The sequence below is a fragment of the Choloepus didactylus genome, chromosome X (genome assembly GCF_015220235.1).
Source record: "Choloepus didactylus isolate mChoDid1 chromosome X, mChoDid1.pri, whole genome shotgun sequence".
In the NCBI taxonomy this organism is placed as follows: domain Eukaryota; kingdom Metazoa; phylum Chordata; class Mammalia; order Pilosa; family Megalonychidae; genus Choloepus; species Choloepus didactylus.
Genome location: NC_051334.1, coordinates 17,554,490 through 17,576,731, shown reverse-complemented (window position 1 = coordinate 17,576,731; position 22,242 = coordinate 17,554,490). Strand labels below are relative to the sequence as shown.

General features: G+C 41.0%; 1 protein-coding gene across 7 annotated transcripts in view; it reads left to right on the top strand.

The window, feature by feature from the left end:
* SH3KBP1 (SH3 domain containing kinase binding protein 1) overlaps positions 1–22,242 on the top strand; it is a 411,078-nt gene that overhangs the window by 258,490 nt on the left and 130,346 nt on the right. For all 7 annotated transcript variants that reach the window (XM_037821532.1, XM_037821528.1, XM_037821529.1 and 4 more), the window contains 2 exons: positions 6,359–6,434; positions 20,532–20,626. In XM_037821532.1, coding sequence (XP_037677460.1) covers positions 6,359–6,434; positions 20,532–20,626 — 171 coding nt within the window. The remainder of the gene's footprint in view (positions 1–6,358; positions 6,435–20,531; positions 20,627–22,242) is intronic.

The following is a 22,242-nucleotide window of genomic DNA, read 5'->3' as shown; positions in this document are numbered from 1 at the left end:
TCACACCACTTCCTTCTTGCCTCCATGGTTTCTGCTGAGAGATCCGCACATAGTCTTATTAAGCTTCCTTTGTATGTGATGGATTGCTTTTCTCTTGCTGCTTTCAGGATTCTCTCTTTGTCTTTGACATTTGATAATCTGATTATTAAGTGTCTTGGCGTAGGCCTCTTCATATCTCTTCTGTTTGGAGTACGCTGCGCTTCTTGGATCTGTAATTTTATGTCTTTCATAAGAGATGGGAAATTTTCATTAATTATTTCCTCTATTATTGCTTCTGCCCCCTTTCCCTTCTCTTCTCCTTCTGGGACACCAATGATACGTACATTATTGTACTTTGTTTCATCCTTGAGTTCCCGGAGACGTTGCTCATATTTTTTCATTCTTTTCTCCATCTGCTCCTTTGCGTGTAGGCTTTCAGGTGTTTTGTTCTCCAGTTCCTGAGTGTTTTCTTCTGCCTCTTGAGATCTGCTGTTGTATGTTTCCGTTGTGTCTTTCATCTCTTGTGTTGTGCCTTTCATTTCCATAGATTCTACTAGTAGGTTTTTTGAACTTTTGATTTCTGCCGTATACATGCCCAGTGCTTCCTTTACAGCCTCTATCTCTTTTGCAATATCTTCTCTAAACTTTTTGAATTGATTTAGCATTAGTTGTTTAAATTCCTGTATCTCAGTTGAAGTGTACGTTTGTTCCTTTGACTGGGCCATAACTTTGTTTTTCTTAGTGTAGGTTGTAATTTTCTGTTGTCTAGGCATGGTTTCCTTGGTTATCCAAATCAGGTTTTCCCAGACCAGAACAGGCTCAGGTCCCAGAGGGAAGAAATATTCAGTATCTGGTTTCCCTGAGGGTGTGTCTTAGAAAATTGCTCCACCCTTTGATGCCTCGGGTCACTGTGCTTTTCTGCCCAGCAGGTGACACCTGTTAGCCTATAATTCTTGACTGGTGTGAGGAGGTGTGGCCGTGTTCCCCCAGGCTCTGGGGTCTGGTTCTGAATGGAAAGGGCCCCACCCCTTTCCTCCTAGAGAAGACAGACCCCTCAGGTGGAGGTCATTAGCATTTCAATGGTCTCGCTCTCTGCTTGTGCTGTCTCCACCCTTCCCGGAGTCACAGCCCTGGAAACTGAAAACGACTGGGGCTTTCTCCACTGAGCCAAAAAAGAAACAGATAGTCCCGTTCAGACCCAGTCCAAGGCAACCCTCTGGCTCTCCCAGGTCAGTCATCACCCAAAGCCTCTGTCTGTTTTTTGGGGATGCGTACCTGTAGTGAGCAGTTCACACTCGCTACTTAAAACCCCAGTTGGAGCTCAGCTGAGCTGTATTCGCTTGCTGGGAGAGAGCTTCTCTCTGGCACCACGCGGCTCTGCAGCTCGGGCTATGGGGGAGGGGGTCTCCCGACCTGGTTCCGCAGGTTTTACTTACAGATTTTATGCTGTGTTCTCGGGCATTCCTCCCAATTCAGGTTGGTGTATGATGAATGGATGTCTCGTTTGTCCCCCCACAGTTATTCTGGATTATTTACTAGTTGTTTCTGGTTTTTTTGTAGTTGTTCCAGGGGGACTACTTAGCTTCCACTCCTCTCTATGCCGCCATCTTCTATCGTCACCCCCTGTCTTTTCCTCTGCTTTTCTGCTTCCTGTCGAACAGGCACTAATAAATCTGAATGTGAACAGGAAGGGGAGGAGTATTGTCAGATGTCAGTGTTGTGAAAGGAATGCCTTCAAAGAGCCATCCTTTATTTTCTGTTTTACCAGCTGTTTTAAAATTCATCTTTTGTGTTTAGCTTTGTGTGAACTCTTGAGTAACATCTACGTATGACGTCTCAGAATATCGCCACCTTCTAGAATAGCGATCAGAAATCCTGGCCTACCGACAGGGGGCTTTGCCAGCTGCTCGAATTCAGGGTGCTTTCTCCCTCCTCCCTTGACTCATCAAACCTGGTTGCCTTTGTGATGGAAGAGTAGTGTATGGTGTTCTCGGGGAGGAGACCTCCAGAGATAGGACTTAAACTTTCTTCTCCTTAGAATTGTCCCATCATAAGAAACTTTTTACACTCAAAGGGGTGTGCATCTGAATTTGAATAAAGTCAGAGGAGTGATTTTTGTACTGTCAATTTGAGCAGGATCCTGGTCTCAAGCTCCAGTAGTCACAAACAGGAACAGTAGTCATTAGGAGGCTGGATTCCACTGGATTGGGATCCAGTGATTTTCTTTACTAAAAATATTGGTCTCTTCATTTGGTCACAGTAAAGAAAAAAAATTACTCACCCCTCCCCCGCAACAGAATCATATTGGTGGCGAGCCGGGAGTAGAGGTGATGCTTCCATTGTACAGAAGAACCCCAAAACATTGCTTTAATCCTTTTAGCAAGAGAGCTAAAGGGACAGGTACTTCTTTTAGTAAATATCAAAGAAATGAGTGTTCTGAATTATTTATTTAAAAAATTATCAGGTTTTAAATGAAGATTGGGATGTGGTAGGAGAGATGAGGCTTGACACCAACTTGGTATCATTGGTTGTTGAAGTAGATCCATAGCCATGGTCTATTTGTAGAACTCTCAGCTATAGACATGCATCCTTGCCAGACCAAGCAGTGTTTATGAGTTTCGTAGACAAGCCAACAGACTAATGTGGATGCATGTACTAGGTTCTCCTTAGTCACAACACAGAAGGGAAGAGGCAATGTTGGCTTGAGCTATGGAGAAGAGCCCCTGAATGTCTCTTCCTTCAAGAGGCAAATGGAAAATGGGCCTGTGAGCAGATCTCATGGAAGGTGAACAAATTGTGTCCTGTGCAGTGTCAGCACAGCATCTAAGTGTGTGGCTGGGCTTGTTCTGGCTAAGTGATCTTCCTTAGTGCACCCAGGCATGCAGCAACTCAGTATTCTGCCCGGGAAGCCACAAGCAGGGATCCTGAATCTGCTTCCACAGCTGTCACAAGCCTAGCATCCTTTGCTGCTTGCTAGGTGGATGAGAGATGTATGGGTGTGATTCCCTGGTTTTTCTATCCATGTAAGCCTGCATCATGGCTGACATTCAACTGTATGTGGCCTGTGTGTGTACTGGAGCTAGACGTGGCTTTCATGATGCTAACCCTTAAAAATTTGGGATTCTGTTCACCTACTGCCCAGTGGACCAAAGGTGTTTTCAGAGGTAGGGGGAAGACTGATTGGAAAGCTGTAATTCACTGCCCTTTGTCTTTGTTCTCATATCTAGAAGGAAGGGCAGGGTTCAACTGTACAGGGCCTAGGGGCTCTCAGCTAAGGGTGTTTGGAAGGGTGTGGGAGAGGGGTTGGGTGGACACGATGGGGAACCCTGCAGGCTTTTAGCAGGGACCGGGGTTGCTAAACATCTGCTAGTGTGTGGAACAGTCTTCTACAACAAAGAAGTGTCCCACTGAAAATGCCAGTAGTGGGACCAGTGGGAAGGAACAGCAGGGCTTTGCTGTCCCTGAAGGTTAGTCCATCATGGGACTTTGCCCACCTGGCCTTTGAGATCGTCTGAACCCAGAGAGGCTAGATACAGCCTTCCATTTTCAGTTCAAAACCATCTGTCTATCTGTTGGTCCATCCTCCTTTCCTTTCAGCAAGGCCGCCCTATGATAACCCCTTTTTTCCTTCAGTGATGTTGTCACATTGACTGCTCTAGTAAACTGAAGTTCCTCTCTAATCTGACTCATTTAGTAACCATGACTTCTTATACCACGTTCATACCGGTGAGAATGAAGAAGATGGAAGGAGTTAGGTGAAAGGAAGAAAAGAAAAAAAGTGGAAGAAAAGAGTGAAAAAGACATTTTATAATTTATCTAGGTATTAGAATAGGCACTGAAGTTTTTAATCCCGGAAAAAGTGCATAGTTTATAGTAATGGAAAGCCTGCCACCAGCCAGCCAGTGGCTCTCAAACTTGAGTGTGCATTGGAATCCCGTGGAGTGTCTGTTCAAACACACTGTTGAGCACCATCCCCAGAGTTTCTGATTCAGAAAGTCTTGGGTAGAGCCTGGGAATTTGCTTGATTAATAAGTCCCCAGGTGCTGCTGCTGCTGCTGCTGGCCGAGGACCACACTTCTCTGAGTCTAGGACCTAGAGCAGAGAGAAACACCTGAACAACTTCTACCTCTGGAACCCCTGTAGAACCAGGGTGGGAGGCAGGGGAACTGTCCTTCCTCTTGACTTTTAATCATGGCCCATGAAAAAGAAGGAAGGAATTAAGGTCCCCACACCCCCCAGATGATGGCCCTTGGTGTCAGCTTCACAATCACCTCTGTTGCTGGAATCCACTCAGAGGCCAGTGTGCTGGATTTTCTCAAATAGTGAGGAGAAACAACAGATTACACTTCGCTTTTCCATGTCTTCCTGAACAGAAGTAAGTGTATTCGACGGGTGGCCTTTTATTTTTTGACGTCTGTTAGCTCGGATGGACTGGTGAACTGGGACTTCGGAAACAATGGGCAAACTTTCTTTTGCTACTGAATAAGGGGAAGTTATAAGAATAGATAACTCTTGAAAGTTTCTCTAAAGGAAGGCATCTAGCTTTAAAGCTCAAGTTTTTTCAGGAAAGCAAAGTTCAGCTTGGGAATGGTGTTTCCCTATTGCGTTTCCCAGTTTCGATCTTCTCTGTCAGTGATAATCAAAGTATATGTTGTTTTTATTTTCTTCTTCCTAATATATTAGCAATGATGATGCTTTATTTTGGTTCCTGAAAGGGAAGAACAGAGATTGGCGGGGATGCTGTTAGAAGTGAGGAAAGGAATGTGAATGACACTTTGAGGGCTTCTATCTTTACTGTCAATACCTGGTTTTTCAAGATAATACTGAGAACAGCTTTTCATCAAATTTGACCTTATGGCAGAATAACATCAAACATTTTTCCACCCTGATGTTTCCCTGGAATCATGAAATGTTATTCATTTGAGTACTTAACGGCAGTTGAAGGGCAGAATAGTATTTTGGGTTTCATTTTTTATCCAATATAGAATGCCCCGCAGCACTAAATAAAAATGTCACCGCGTAAAATGTAAAGGCTCTCTCTTACAAATGTTTTAAAAATTCATGAAGGGCTGAGAATTTGATTTAGCTTATCCCCTTTCTGTGATTTATTCATACTTAATGTTGGTTTCTACATTTGAAGCATGAAGAACTTTTTCACATTAAAAACTAGTGAATCAGTTCGGTTTGAAGAAAAACTCCACCATGCCAGTTTTTGAATTCTGTGGTTCATCCCTCTTCATGCGTTCAAGGGGCAGATATATTTGGGGATTTCTCCCTCGTGAAACCCTTCATTGTTGGCCAAGTCGATTTACCCACTATTTGATTTTGACAGCTGTTTCCGTGGTGTCACTAGACACTGTCTTCAGGCGTTAATCATGATTACACAAATGTGGTAACAAAGGAGAGGAGTGAGAACAGGCCTCACTTTTGGAACCGTTTTGTGTGTGTGGTGTGTGTGTGTGTGTTTTGAGCTGCTGAGTGGCCTGAGTAATCAGGAAAATCTTTAGGCAGAGACAGCATCCAGTCTTCTCTATGGGTGGTGAATAGTGAACAATAATAGAATTAGCTTCATATGAAAAAAAATAAAAGAAAGCAAATAAACTCAAAACAAACTCATGATCTTTTTTCTTTTAAGTAGTCAGTTGAACTTTTCAACGCCCTAGAGGGTTTGAAGACTGGTGGGAAGGGAGCTGCTTATTTTCACCTTTGGGGCACCTGGACCTGTCCTAGAGGACAGGAGTGTATTCGCTGGACCTGTCCTGGAGAACATGAGTGTGGTCATGGGACCTGCCCCCGAGGACATAAGTGTATTCATTTATAACCTGTGAGCTCAGTTGAATTGTAGGTGGCTGGAAGAAGGTGCAATAAGGCACAGTTGCCCTGGCCAACCTGGCTTTTCTACCTGTTCATCTGTCCTTCTGGCCCTCCATATCTTTATCCCTTCCTGCTTTCTGTCTTTTTATTCCTTCCTTCTTACTTCCATTCTTCCACTCTGCAGATACTTTTGAGCACCTCCTGAGGGCGAGGCACTGTGCCTCCATAGGGTTAGGCACTACCTCAGCTTCTCATAGAATGAAGGGAAATTATTTTTTCTCTGCTAAAAATAATTAACCTTTTAATATGAACATCAAGGAAGAAAAGGAATAAAAGATAGTAAGAACAGAGATAAAAGCCCTTTTTACTTAGTTTTCTGGCTTGTCTGTCATTGAGGTTCAGAACTATTATAAAATGTCAGCCAATACACAGAACAGTGAAAAAATGTGCACATCTGGTTTTTAGAACCTGCTTTGAGCATTTTGTTTTTATGATCTTGGTTTGATTCCTTTTCTTAATGGAGAGAATCATCTTGATAAGTAAAATCATCTTTTTCTACCCCCAGACTATTGGGAAGAAGGTACCTCCAACTACAGCAACTCAAGAGCCGCCAAAAACAGAAATGGACAGCAGGACAAAGAGTAAGTTTCCTTATTTATCCATTTTACATTTGAAAGCAGTTAAGGGCTTTCCAGTAATTGAAATGCTTTTGAAATATACATAATCTTGATAGCTTTATTAAACATATCAGAAAAAAAAATGGATACAAATGTGTTTAGAGTCCTTTTCAGTAGGGTGGGCACAAGTTAGATTCAGAACTTTCTTGGGATTTTCGCCTTTATGGGACATGGTTCTTTCCTGCCTTATTTATTTCACCCATGTGCAGAGCTAAGGTTTATCTGTATATTCCCATAGTACTTTGCATAGTTCAGGTGACAGAAAAATTCTGGAGAATGGCAACTCGAGCAATTTAGGGATTCACAGGCTTCAGGTCAGAAGGGCCTTCTACATCTTTAAGCCTAATGATTCAACCAAGTCTACCTTCCCTTGACTTCCCCCAAGCATCCTCAGCACATCTCTGCTTGAATATCTCCAGAGATAGGGAAGTTTTTGCCAAGCCATTACCAGGGCCACTCACAGTCTTTGGATGACTCAAACTTTTTAGACATTTCTTTCTTCTACTGTGAAGAATACGCTTTTTCCTGTCATTTTTACTTATGGCTTCTATTCTCTGGGTTTATATTAATATTGGCCCATTTTTCTCATAAGAACCTTTTAAGTATTTGAAGGCAGTTGTCTCCCCAGAATACTCCCAAAGGTCAGTATTCCTAATTCTAGAGTTGCCAGATAAAATACAGGATGCCCAGTTCAATTTGAATTTCAGATAAACAACAGATATTGCTTGGGACATACTTAGATGAAAAAATTATTCATTGTTTATCTGAAATTCAAATTGAACTGGGCTTCATGGATTTGTAGTTGCTAAACCTGGCATTCCTACAATTCCTTTAGTCCTTCTTCTAATGACTGAATCATTCTGAATGTGTTCCAGTGTGTCTCTTCCCGGAAACAAGTAACTTCAAGTTCCTTCTTTTATTTTATTTTATGTTATTTTTCAGTTTAAGATTTCCATATGTGGATAATGTAGACAGACTGCTAAAATCAGTTTGGAGAGCCAAAGATTGAGAGAAGATATCTAACACAGATAGAGTTAGAATAAGCATAAAGGCACGCATAGATTTACTCATTTAATTACAAAATGACATACCAGGGGCTCCTTCTGCAGTGCAAAATAGGTCATTTTGAAAGCAAATAAGAGTATTTCCTTAGAAGAAAATGAACTTATGGGACTTGCCAAGCCCAAAATGATGGCTCAGGTTGTTTAGATAAATTCATGGATGGCAGATGCAGATGCTAGAGCTCTGTTAACAGTTAAAGCTATGATGAAGTCTACATGCCTTCCATCTGTTAGTGGTCTAGTCTGTCTCAGCATAATGGGCAGAAAGCCCACTAGTCTAATGCTCTAGTTCCATGGTTCTCAAACTTGAGTGTGCATCAGCATCACCATGAGGGCTGGTTAAAATCTAGGTTGCTGGGCTCTACCCTCAGATTTCTGAGTCAGTAGGTTTGGAGTGGAGCCTGAAAAATTGTTTTCTAACAATTGGTCTGGGGCCTACCCTTTGAGAACCAGTGTTCTTAACTTGTAAATGTTCCAAAGGAGAAACTAGACCTGTGTTTATTCATGTAGGTTATAGGGTTATCATGCTAAGCCTACCTTTAGGCAACAAAATCTTTAAGATTCTTGAAGAGTCCTGAAAAAAAATTTTTTTAAAGAACTAAAAGTTAAACTAACCCTTCTGAAAATATTTCCCTTGTTGGTCAGTAGCATTTCCTTCCAATCATTCAAACTGCTCATTCTGTAGTTACAGCTATTAATTCTATAGATGAGAACATTTTTAGAAAAGTTGTTTGGATGAGTGGAGTGGAAAATAGGCAGGAGAAGGAAAAGGGGAAGGTGCATCAAACCTCAAAGGTAGTTGGATTGTGGTCCCGAGGACAGGTGTCCTCGGGACATGTGTGACAACCAGTGGCCTTCACCAACTTGATTCTTGATTTTCAGAAATAATCTGAGAAGCAGAGAATTATTAATGAAAAGGAGTTTCAAGAGAAGTGAAAGGGAAAGTTCTTGTAGGTTGGTCAGCTCTATACAGAGTAAATAAGCCCTTGGGTGAATTGTCAGTTGCTTTTTGGGGAGGCCAAGTGGGAGGGACCAGAGCATTGCTTGTAGGATGTGACATAAAACAGGACGGTCTGCAGGAGGGAATGGTTAAGTAACTGATCCTTAGGTCTCAGGACTGGCCTTAGGATAAAAGCTTGGCCCAGATGCTTGCTCTTTGTTTACCCTCTGTAATGTCTGCAGGCAGGAAGCCCAAGTCTTTTGGGAAGGATTGGTGTGTTTTAGAGCAGCATTGTCTGAGAGAAATATTAGGTGAGGCATATATGTAATGTAATTTAAAACTTTCTAGAAGCCACATTAAAATTAATTTTAATAATACATTTCATTTAACTCAACATGTCCAAAATATTTTATCAATATGTAATCAATATAAAATTATTAAATGAGATATTTTCATTCTTTTCTTCCATACGAAATCTTTGAAATCCAGTGTGCATTTTATACTTTATGACATATCTTATGTTGGACTAGCCACATTTCAACTGCTCAGTAGCCACATTGGCTACCAAATTGAACAGGGTAGTTTTAGAGTAATTCTGAGGTCTAAGATGACTCCCTGGGATGCTCCACTCCCTTAAGCATGTGGGAGAATCCTGGCTCTACCTCGAGCCTCATTCAGCCCTACAAGTATCCATGTCCTCTGGAAGCCTCATGGTGGTGGTGGTAGTGGTGGTGGCATGTTGTGAATGAAGAATGTGGTTTTCCAGAGGTTGGGTGGTATGTTTTGGCCTGACAGTTAGGAAGCATGAATTCTAGGACCAGTTCTCTTTTAGCAAGCCATGTAACCTTGGGCAAATAATTTCATTTCTCTGGTCTTCCTCCTCATTGTCTCCATTGTCCGTGAAGTCGGGGTTGTACTAAAGATAATCCCTGAGGTTTCTCCCAGCCTCTTCATCCTCTTATTCAATCCTAAAAGCTTTCAAATTCAGAGTAAAAGTTTCTGCATTCAAAAAATTGAGCAGCAGGATGGGAGAGACCAGAGGAAGATGTGAGCAATTAGATAGGAATATGAGACATGTTACTGGGTATAGATGTGAGCATATATGTAAGTGAGTGGTAGACTAGGAAGGAGAATTATCACTATATGCAAGAATTGTCAGAGAAGCCTTGAGGGATATTTATTAACACACATTTTTCATGAACTTCCAGAGCAACAGTTTCTGCAGTTTAATCTCACTCCACACATTCTTGTGGTTTTCATTGTAAAGAGCAAATTCTGGAGTAGTCTTCTCCCATGAATTCCATATGGCACCTAGTTCACTTAGAAAGCCCCCTCTATTTGGAGCATTTTACTGCTGCAGGATTTCGGTGGGACACTTGTGTTCATGTGGAAGGAAACAGAGTGCATGCCAGGTAGAAATGGGAGAAGAGCAGCCACTTTCCTTTCTCCTCCTTGTTGGAAGACAAACCTATGACACAGATTGCCTAGCAGTACAGAGGAGGGAAGCCCTTTCTTGCTCAGCTGTCTCCTTAGCATGCTAAAATACAAGCACACGACAGGATAAAGAGTTCCACGATGATTCAGTGTTCGTGAGAATTGGTATTTTCTGAGTGAAAGTGAAACTCATCTGATCAGGATTTATTTAAATAAGTAACATTATCCTTCACCCCCCACCTCCCACCCCCCAGAAAGCTTTTATGATATTGAAATTCATATGAAACATATGCTGGGGAACAGATTGCCATAATTTTCATAACAAGAGAAAATTGTCTAAAGATTCATAATGAAATGCCCTGAGGTTCCTCCAGCTCACCACATCTGGAGTTTTCCTCTTTTTATTACAATTGATGCTCATGGGATAGAAAAGTAGCCTGACGAAAGAGCTATTTAGTATCTTTCTGAACAAATAGTTTTGTCTTATAGATTCAGAAGACCAGTTGAGCAGGTGGGTTAAAAAAAAACTCCTTGACAGAATTTGTACAAGGGCACATCAGGCTTCTGAATAAATTATGGCTGGTTGCAAATGCTAAACTCCCTGCCTCACCTCACTTTGTAAGGGGACACTTCTACCACCTGTATGATCAGTTTGTCCATCAACTTGCTTCTTGGGAATTGTCCTCCATAATGGTGACGCGTTGTGCCTTGTGGCTATAATTAGATCATTGGTCCCCTGAGGTGGAGGCTGTATCTTCTACTCTCTGTACCCACCACACAGCCTAGAAAAGTGCCATGGACTCAGAAGGCACATAAGAAATGTCGGTTAAGTAAATGAACAATTGTTGATGGTTTACAATTTATTGGGCTCTACATTGGACAGAGATTTTTAAAAGCATAGTATTAGCCATGGGGCCCCTTTTCCAAGCTCACAGTTGTTAGGAAGAAAAAGACACTTTTGTTCACATGAGACCTGTGAGCCTATTTCCAGTTTCTGAGTAGTTAGCAGTGGTTGCCAGGGTTCCCTTGGGGCTTGACAGGCCCTTTGTTCTTTCTAGCCTCTCTTCTGGTCCAGTCAGCCTGAGACCATCAGGGACCAGTGTCAGGTTCATTGGCTCATTGCAGCAAGGGAGACTGGACATCAGTGGAACTGTGGGGTGTTTCACCAAATAAAAGAAAAAAGAGTGGTTATAAGTTTTGAGGAAGAGTGGAGTTTGGTGAAATTTAAATGAAGCAGTGTTTTGATTGGCTGAAAGCAGAGCAGGGCTCTGTATAAGGAGTTCAGCCTCAGGTCTGCACTTGGAATTGGACCCAGGTCCTGTTTCTTTGGAGACCACCAAGTTTAGACAGATGTGCAATGTTATATCTAGAAACCCCTGATCTGAGGCCCTGCACTTGAGTTGGAAATCAAGGCTGCCTCTCTGTGTCAAAGGGACTTTGTTTCTTCAGGCAAGAGTGGGAAATTTCATTTTACTTATAGAACTCTAAAAAGCAAAATTTCTGATTGTCTGCGATTTTAGAGGCCAGACTTTCTCAGTGAGTAAGAAAGTAGTAGTCACTCAAAGAATGGGGTTATTATGACACCTTTCCAGATGCAGCTCATCCTTGGGAGAAATGTTCACTTTGTAGCTGGCTGTTGCTGTGTCTCTTATCCCAGCCTGAGGAATGGCTGGGCAGATTTTTACCTTCTCAGTCCAGGTTAATTTTTACTTTCTCTCCACAGGTTTAAATAGCAGAAAAAAGGGGGTCAACTCCCTTATGTTGCTTTTTCCTCAGCCTCATGATATATACCTTGGAACTCCCTTATAATTTTCCATGCTGGGTGGTTTTGCTCACCTGTTCTTGGGCCTGGGAATTTGGGCATATCCAGTTTGATACATGTTTCCTACTCACTGCTTTCATGCTTCCACACCTGCTGTGTGCTAAAGCTGCATGCTAGATAACCCAGGGGTCCTCCTTCCTAGGAAGCACCTCTCCTTAGGTGGTCTGGATTCAGAATGGGGTCCTTGCCCTGATGGTCTCCAGCCTACCTAGGTTGCTGAAGATCTGGACTGCAAATCCAGTTCTCTGGGAGGAAACAAGTGAACTCTTTCTTTTGTTATCCTAGTGGATTTCCTTTCTCCCAAAGACTCTCAGAGCTTTCCCTCATTTGAGCAGAAGAAAGTGCCCTTGAGAAGAGCAGTGATCAGGCCTCTGATCCATAGTAGAGGACAGAAAGGTTTCGTCTGTCAGATTTTTATTTCCTCTTTTTAAAAAAAAATTTCCATTTTTAAAGTGAAAGAGTAGAAGGTATCATAATTAATACTTGTGAAATAATTTGAAAGTCAAATTCACAGCAGCGACTAAGACCAAAGGCAGTAGTGATTTTGAGTTGAAGCTAGCATCTTAATAAAGGAAGGTGTTAGATTGGAGTTAACAGAGTGACACATACATTGAGTTTCGTTTCCTTATCTGAATTTAAAGGAAGACCAAGATTTCTCCACCTCGGCACTATTGACATTTGGGGTCAGGTCATTCTCTGTGCTGAGGGGCTCTCTTGTGTATTGTAGCATGTTTCTCAGTATCCCTGCCTTTTACCCACTAGATACCAGTAGCACTGCCCCAGTTGTGGCAATCAAAAATGTCCCCAGACATTGCCAAATGCCCCCTGACAGAGGAGAGGGGAAGAGTGCCCAGGTTGTGAACCACTGGTGTAGACTCTAGTAAGCTCCATGAAGGCACTGCCATGTCTTACTGCCTGGCGCACAGTGGACACTCAGTTAACATTTATTGAATAAATGGCAAGTCTAGTATGTACTTCTCCCTCTCCCCTAGCCCTGGATCCTCAGAATGACCCAAAACTCAACTTCTAGTCTAAATAGATCATACAGAGCACCCACCCTCAACACCACCACCACACCGGTCCACTCTCCAGGTCCCCACAGTTGTCTTGCTCCTCCCTAGCATTGAACTTTTGCTAATACCATTCCCTAGATCAGTGGTTCTCAAAGTGTGGGCCCAGGACTAGCAGCTTCTGCATCAATGGGGAACTTGTTAGAAAGGCCAATTCCCAGGCATGCCTCAGACCTACCAAACCAGATGCTCTGGGGTGGGGCCCAGCCATCTGTGCTGTCACAAGCTCTCCAGGTGATGCTGATGCATGCTCCAGTGTGAGGGCTGCTACCATAGATCAGTGTGTTTTCAGCTTCCCCCACGATGAGAATCAGCCAGGGTGTTTGGTTAGTAGATGGATTCCTGTGCCCCCCTCAGATCTGTGGATTCAGACCCCAATGAAGGGGTCTGGTAAAGGAATAGAATCAACACGTGCTCCTCATAATTCTCATCACAGGGAGTAGTTGGGACACACTACTCCAAGCTTAGCAAATATTTCTTCTCACCCCCGCTCCTACTTCTTGAGTTAAAGTCCTAGAACATCTGACATAGCCCAGTACCATTTACTTCTCCAAGAAGGGATCCTGAGTCTCTTGGTGTGGAAGCAATTTCCCCATCTCTGATGCTCTGATACTTTAGCCAGATGCATCACTCTCACCCTCTCCTCACTGTGGCCTCATTTGGAGCTGTTTGTAGATGTGCCTATATCCTTACCTTGCCCATAAATTCTTTGAGAACTAGACCTTAGTCTTATTTCGCTTCATCTCTTCTCTTCCTTTCCCCAGAGCATAAGAGATGTCCACACCCTTATATGCAATTCCAAAATACAAAAGCTCTGAAAGCTAAAATGTTTTATTTACTTATGGAGTGGCAGAATTTGTTCTGGGCTGACATGCATCTTTATGTAGTCTTTATTTAGCCCTCTTAGGGTGACTAGTCATCCATTTGCTGTAGAAATTTTAATACATTTGATGATCGGTGTATACCCAGACCCCAACTAGGGAGGTTACAGATAATATGGTATGTGCAATATATTTCCTTTCTAAAATCTAAAATCCGAAAAATTCTGACCCCAGTGATTCTGTATAAGGGACTGTGAACCAATAGTGTTGCAGATGATGTTTGTCAGTTTAAAGAAAGAATTAAGAACTATGATGTTGGTGAAAGTAGACTTCACTGAGCCTGATACTGTTGTTCTAGTGTCCCAAAGGAAAAGAAAACTTCAGTTCTAAGTGTGACCTGATACTTTCCATCCCTGCTGAAAGCCCTGGAAGGTTGCCTCTCAGGGTCTGACTGACACATGGGGTTTTGATCTTTGTTTCATAACATTGAGCCCTAGTGTTGTCCTGAATTTATTGTTATTCCCATGTGTGTGTGTGAAAAAGAGACATCTACAGAGGGACGGAGCAATACAGAAACAGAGAGAGAGAGAGATCTGCTTGCTATTCTGCTTTTATTTTTTTTTTTTAGCCAAGGGTTGTTTTGGTTTAGATTTTTGTTTTTTATATGAATGGATTATAAAACCAGCTGAAGGGAGTCATGTGATATGGGCATGTGAGTTCAATTCCTGAAACAGTCTGTTTTTAATCTCATGTAAATGTTTAGAAGTTTAGAGATTGAAATAATTTGGGGTGAGGGCTGAATCATAACTGGACTTCTTGGTGGTTTTAATGTAGCAAGTTTCTTAAAATTTGAAAGCCAATCATTAGCACAGGGGCTCTTGATCTGGGCACCAGGCCAGGGCTTCAGGCTCCTTGAATCCTTGAACCTTCTGATATTGTACGCACCAATTTCCCTGCATGTTTGAACGATTCCAAGCAAAAAAAGCCCAAGAACTGAGTTAGGATTTAAGTCTTATGCTAATTCATTAGGCTTTCAAAATCCTTCTAAAGAAAAATGGAGACAAAATAATCTCAATCACTGTATAAATTGTGCCTTTTCCTCTTTATGTGTGTGTGTATTCATGCGTATTTGATCTCAGACTAATTAAATTCATCTAATTGATGAATAGATGGAAAATGCCTACCTTTGAAAATTAATTTCATTCCCTTTCTCTCCATCTCTGTCTGCTACTTATTTAAAATTTATAATCTTCCCAGATCCAAAAAGGGTTTGGAATTTTACTCTTCTTTCAAGACCTATCAAATGCCTCCTCTTTTGTGAACCCTCTTTTGAATGTAATCTTGCCTTTCTCTGAAAACACCACAACAGTATTTACAGTTATTCTATGTTTATTCGTGTGTTTGCCTTTTCTTCCTGTCATTACTCTCTCCTTGCCTTTCCCCAGAGGTTAGATTGCCATTCCTTGTGAGGGTGTGAGAGGGTGATTGGATTTACATGTATATTGCAGGCTCTGATGGCAATCTTTCTCATGGTGGTTCTCAACAAATGTATGGATTGAAGTAAGGAACATCTTTGTTTCATATAGTGTAAAATTAAAATCATAGTCTCAGAGTTAATAATTTTCCTTTTTGCATATACATTTGTTTTTGAGCATCTTAAAACCATTGGTGCACCCAAACCAGCATAATGTTTTTATTTTCCAATACTGCTGAATTAGGACCAAATGCCTTATAAGTAAAAATCTTATTTTAAAATATATTATAATAAATTAAGATGTGAGGCTAATGGTTGACATTTTGGGTCAGGAGTTCTGGGTTATAGTGTCTATGATGAGAGTCGTCAAATGGTAGAATTGGCAGGAACTTAGATCGAGCCCAGTGTGTGCCTTGGAGTCCCCAGAATTTCACTGAGATAATTTTGGGGACCTGGGTGGGAGATGGAACAGCCCTACTCTCCAATTTAAACAGAGCAGTGCTGTTTTTAGTGACTGTATATTGGAGTTCTGGAGTAAGTTTAAAAGTGTTCTAAAGTGTTCTAAAGAAATTTTGGAAGTTAATCAAACTGTCATCTTGCCTGTCCTTGCCCAGCCCTTCATTTTATAGTTGACACCAAGGTCCCCAGCTGCAATGTGGTTTCCTAGGATCACATGCTTGGTAATGCCCAGCTGCACCTAGAACCCAGTCTCAAGTGTCCTGACTCCTGGACCAGAATCCTCTCCTCCTACCATGCTGCCCCTCAAATGTTCCTCTACCTTTTAAGTTTCACTTGGGGATCACCAAGAGACATTGAGTGGGAGTATTGTGTCAGGTTCTGGGAACCCAAAAAGGGGTGAGACATGCTGCTTCATGGAGATGGTAGTTAAAATTCCCCCTTTTCTGGCGCTTTCCAGGTAATTCTGTGTCTAATGCCTTACTCATTAAACAGCATAGCTGGGGTGATGTGGAAGAGTTCTGAAACTGTATTGTAGTGATGATCATACAACTGTATAAATTTATTAAAACTCTCATCAAACTGTATACTTCAAATAGGTGAATTTCATGGTATATAAATTATACTTCATTATACCTGTTGACAAAAAAAAAAAGGCAAATGGATGCTGCCCTCCCCAGCTTAGGGAAATTGTGAGCATAGAACAAAATGGTCACATGAAACATTTTAAAGATATGAAACTACTTCTTATTAATGTGTTCTCACTGGGTTGGTTACAAGGCCACTCTGCAGTCATTTATTGACCCCTGTTTTAGTTTGCTAGTGCTGCAGAATGCAAAACACCAGAGATAGATAGGCTTTTATAAAACGGGGGTTTATTTCACTACACAGTTACAGTCTTAAGGCCACAAAGCGTCCAAGACAACACATCAGCAATCGGGCACCTTCACCGGAGGATGGCCAATGACGTCCAGAAAACCTCTGCTAGCTAGGAAGGCAGCCGGCGTCTGCTCCAAAGCTCCGGCCTCAAAACAGCTTTCTCCCAGGACGTTCCTCTCTAGCAAGCTTGCTCCTCTTCAAAAACATCACTCCCAGCTGCACTCTCTTAGTTTCCTCTCTCTGAGTCGGCTCATTTATATAGCTCCACTGATCAAGGCCCACCCCGAATGGGTGGGGCCACGCCTCCATGGGAACATCTCATCGAAATGATCATTACCCACAGCTGAGTGGGGCACATTCCAAGCAAATCTAACCAGCACCAAAAATGTCTGCCCCACACAAGACCACAAAGATAATGGCATTTGGGGGACACAATACACTCAAACCGACACAACCCCTTTCTATTTGCTGGGTCCTGAAGTAGCAAGAGAAAAGTTGGGGGTGGGGGAAGGGATGGCAAAGATGCATAGAAAGAGGCTGTTTTTTTTTGTTGTTGTTTGTTTGTTTTGCCAGATTATAGTCAAGTTTTTCAGAGAAGGTCCCTGGAAGTTTCTTTCTTCTCCCCTGTTCCTTCATGTCAGGGTGCCTTCTGCTTTGAGTAATGAATATCTGACCACAAAGTAGTGTTAAGCAATAGAGTTTTATTAAGTCATGTAACAAGAGGTGGACAGATAGCTCAACAGTGTCAGGGCTTAGGGTCAACACCTCCCTGATTTTCTTGGCTTTCTTCTCACGGTTGAAATACAGCAGAAGGGCAAAGGCAACTGTTTTCCTCAGGTCTCTCTTTTTATCGGGGAGTAAAATGTAATTGACATCCCTGAGTTATATATTTGAATGTGGTTAAAAAGGGGAAATTCTAGGTTCTATATATGTTATTAGAATAAAATTTTTTAAAAAAAGACCGCAAAGGACTGTACAATACAGTTAACCTTAATGTAAACTATGGACCATAATTATAATAATATTCTTTCATCAATTGTAGCAAAGGTACCACACTAATGCAAAATGTTAATAATAGGAAAACTGTGAGTATGAGGGGGATATATGGGAGCCCTGTATCTGCATGCTTTTTTTTTTTTGTAAATTTAAAACTTCTCTAATAAAAAAAAAATTTTTAGATAAAAAACCACAAAAACGAACCAACCTCCCCACCCTTTAGATTTCCCGTCACATCTCTTTGGCTGGAAGTAGATCACATGCCCACCTCTAAACCAACAAAGCGGAATGAGATTAACATTATTTGCTTAGACATCTTTTGCTCATCCTGGGACTATGGAAGGGTTCCCTATTCCTGAATGTAATGCCTGAACAAATTAGGATTCTGTGAACTAGGAAGGGGGCAGTGAGTGGCTGCTGGGTAGTTGCCCAAGAGTTGCTGTCACATTTAATTCACTTCTTTTAACTATTAAAAGGAATAGAAACATGACCTGCTCCTTCCTTCTTTGTTGACCACGGGTACCTGATCTTTGTAAAGTGTCTCCATGATTTACATCCAAAGAATTATTCTGAAAGCCAGGACTCTGCAGGGCAGTTTTTTTAAAATACTGTATTTATTTCAGTGTTGTAAGTTTTGAAGTTGGATAGTCATATTTCACTAGCACAGTCAATAGGAAAATTGATAAGGGACTATCATCCAATTTAACGGTGCTTAACTTTTCCCCTCCCTTTAGTACATTTGATTCAGAATTTGGAGATTTTTTATAATTAATTAAAAAGAGACAGGACGTCAGTAATTATGTAGGCTTAGGAATATTTAAGTGTATTGATATGAATGAGCAAAAACCATCAGGGGCACAGACTACCTAAGACGGAAGGCTTGCAACACTAAGGTGGGGGTGTAACTGATACCTTCAAGCCATTGGGCAGAAAACAGAGTACACACAGAAACAGAGTGAGGGATCTGTGTCTGTCTCTCTAATATCTCAGCTCTAGACCCACATTTTTTTCTGTAATATGGATTTTCTGATGACCTTTATGTATCCCTTTCTTTGATTGATGGGACATTGACTTTAATAAAGAAACATATTTATGTGGTATCAGTTGTACCAGGGACAAGATCATGGATACTTGTGTATTTAGCTCATGGTTATGACTGTTTGCAGGAGCTGGCCTAATCCTTGGGAAATATATAAGACCATTCAAAGCCATTAGAATCGTTGACTTTGAAGCAGAATAATAAATGCCTGCCCCAGTAGATGCTAATTCTCTTGTGTATTTTTTTCTGCCTTCTGTCCTGATTCATCAAAACCCAGTTTTCCAAGTCTTAATTTCCCAAGTACCTTACAAACATGTTCACTGTTTTCTTAACTGGTGCTTTAGTGTAAATAGATAAGATTTAACATATACAAAATCAGATAGGCTTTCAAAAGCATATGATTCAGGACCTATTTGAAATTATTTTTTGAGTGGCCTTCATATTTTTCCCTCTTTGGAGAGGGCTGGTGCATCTACTTGAACAGCCCCATCTGTAAATAGGCAGGTTTACTGAGGGAGGCCATAGAACATACTGGAACAAGTTCACACACCTCCCACCCTTGCTGCATATACAAATACTGTGTTCCTAATTTAATGATGTGGGGAAGAAGACAGAAAGGCAAAGTTTAAACTTTTTGCTCTTTGTAGATTGTGTCTGCTTATATATATACCCAAAGAGTATATAAAATGGCACATGTCTGTTTTCCTGAGACCAAGAAAACCTTTTTACTTTTCTGCCTGTGGAAAATAAAGCAGTCAACAGTATTTCCTGACATCACATGGTTTGTGAGAAAAAAAATGAAGAGAATAATATGCATGAGCCAAAAATGAGCAGTCTTAGGTAGTTTTTTTTTAATTTTTTTATAAAGATTTATTCACATACCATACAATCATCCAAAGTATATAATCCATTGATCACATTACCATCATATAGTTGTTCATTCATCACCCCGATCTATTTTTTTAACGTTTTCCTTGTACCTTAAAAAGTGAAAGCAAGAATAAAAAAGAACAAGAATAAAAATAGAGCACACAAATTGTCCCCCCATCATTCTTCCTTTATTTATTTATTTATTGCCCCCGTTTTACTACTCATCCGTCCATGCACTGGACAAAGGGGAGTGTTATCCATATGGCTTTCCCAACCACATCGTCACCCCTCATAAGCTACATTGTTATACAATCGTCTTCAAGATTCAAGGGTTCTGGGTTTGTTTGATAGTTTCAGGTATTTACTGCTAGCTATTCCAATTCATTAGAAAAAGGGTTATCTATATTATGCGTAAGAGTGCCCACTAGAGTGACCTCTCAGCTTCTTTTGGAATCTCTCAGCCACTGAAACTTATTTCATTTCATTTCACACCCCCCTTTTTGGTCAAGAAGATGTTCTCCATCCCACGATGCTGGGTCTAGATTCCTCCCCAGGAGTCATATTCCACGTTGCCAGGGAGATTTACACCTCTGGGTGTCAGATTCCACATAGCGGGGAGGGCAGTGATTTTACCTGCCAAGTTGGCTTAGCTAGAGAGAGAGGGCCACATCTGAGCAACAAAGAGGCATTCAGGATGAGACTCTTAGGCCCAGTTATAATCAGGCCTAGCCTCTCCTTTGCAGCAACAGTCTTCCCAAGGGCAAGTCCCGTGATAGAGGGCTCGACCCTCTCTTTATACAGTAGTAGTATCCTACCTATTAAGTGTGTTTTTTCCTGTAAGTAATGTGATAGAAAACATCCTTTCTTGGGCCAGCTCTTTAGATAAAGCATTTTTAAAAATAATAACTTTATTTTTAGAGCAATTTTAGGTTTTCAGAAAAATTGCACAGAAAGTACAGAGTTCCCATATACCACCCCCCACATATATAGTTTCCCTTGTTATTAACATCTTGCATTAGCGTGGTACATTTGTTACAAATGGTGAACCAATATTGACACATTATTAGTAACTAAAGTCCATAGCTTACATTAGGGTCCATTCTTTGTATATACCATTTCTATGGGTTTTGACAAATGTATAACATCTTGTATCCACCATTTTGGTACATAAAGGTTGTGTTTTCTTTTTCTTTTCACAGCCAAGGATTACTGCAAAGTAATATTTCCGTATGAGGCACAAAATGATGATGAATTGACAATCAAAGAAGGAGATATAGTCACTCTCATCAATAAGGTAAATGAAGGCTCTCTCCTGCCATACAATCTGTGACTCTTTGGGTATAATACAAGCTTTTGTTTCAGCCCTTGAAGCATTTGGTTTTCATGTCCCAAACTTGTGATGAAGAATCTTGTGGCAAAACATCTTTCCTCTTGATCAGGCCAAACTTGGTGTATCCAGGTGAAGGGACGTCTTGAAAATCGAATAAATTCTCTTTGTCCTGAGGCCAGTTGCAGAGCTGCATGGCTCTGCAGAAACCTTCCATCCCAGAAAGAATAAACCTTGAAGGCAGCCTGTTCTGCCTGCTGCCAAGTTCTGTGTCATTAGGTGCCCAAGCAGGGGCTTTTTAAAAAGCAGGCCATGCCTAAATGTAAGAACTAAAGCTATACAACTCTTAGAAGCAAATAGTAGATTAAATCTTTGTGACCTTGAGTTATACAAAGCTTTCTTTGATATGACACCAAAAGTACAGCAACAAAGAAAACCACCATAAGCACAAGCAACAAAAGAAAAAATAGATACATTGGACTTTGTGAAAATTAAGACATTTATGCTGCAAATGATACCACTGAGAAAGTGAAAAGACAACCCCAGAATAGAAGAAGATATTTGCAAATCATATATCTAATAAGAAACTTGTACCCAGAATATTTTAAGACCACTTACAACTCAGTAATCAAAAGACAGATAACCCAATTTAAAAAAATAAGCAACGGATCTTAATAAACATTTCTCCAAAGAAGATATGCAATGGCCAATAAGCACATGAAAAGATGCCCAGCATCATTAGTCATCAGGGAACTGCAAGTCAAAACCATAATGGGATATCAGTTCACACCTACTAGGATGGGCAGAATCAAACTGATAGGTAGAAACATATGATGGCAAAGATGTGGAGAAATCGGAACTCTCATTCACTGCTGATGGAAATGTAAAATAGTGTAGCTGCTTTGGAGAACAGTTTGGCAGTTCCTCAAAAGGTTAAACACGGAGTTACCATATGTTCCAGAAATTCCACTCCTAGATATATACTCAAGAGAAATGAAAATGTACATCCACACAAAAACTTACACACAAATGTTCATAGCAGCATTATTTATAATAGCCAGAAAATGGAAACAAACCATCCATCAACTGATGAATGGATGAATAAAATGTGGTATAGCCATATAATGGATGTGAATTCATCCATAAAAAGGAGTGAAGTACTGATACATGCTATAACATCGATGAACCTCGAAAACATTATGCTGAAAGAAGCCAGTCACAAAAGACCACATATTGTATGATTCCATTTATATGAATATCCAGAATAGGCAAATCCATAGAGAGAATATATACTAGTGGTTCTTTAGGGCTGGAGGGCTGGGGCAGTGGGGAGTCACTGCTAATGGACATGGGATTTCTTTATGGGGTGATACAAATATTTAAAACTGGTTGCGGCAATGGTTGCACAATTCTATGAATATACTAACAACCATTGAAACATGGCTGAATTGTATAGTATGTGAATTATAGCTCAGTAAAGCTGTTAAAAAATTCAAAATAAAACTGCTAGATAAAAAAAGCAGGCCATGCCTCACAGGCAGAAAACACTTAAAGAATGTTTGCTGTTCTCTCAAAGGCAAATA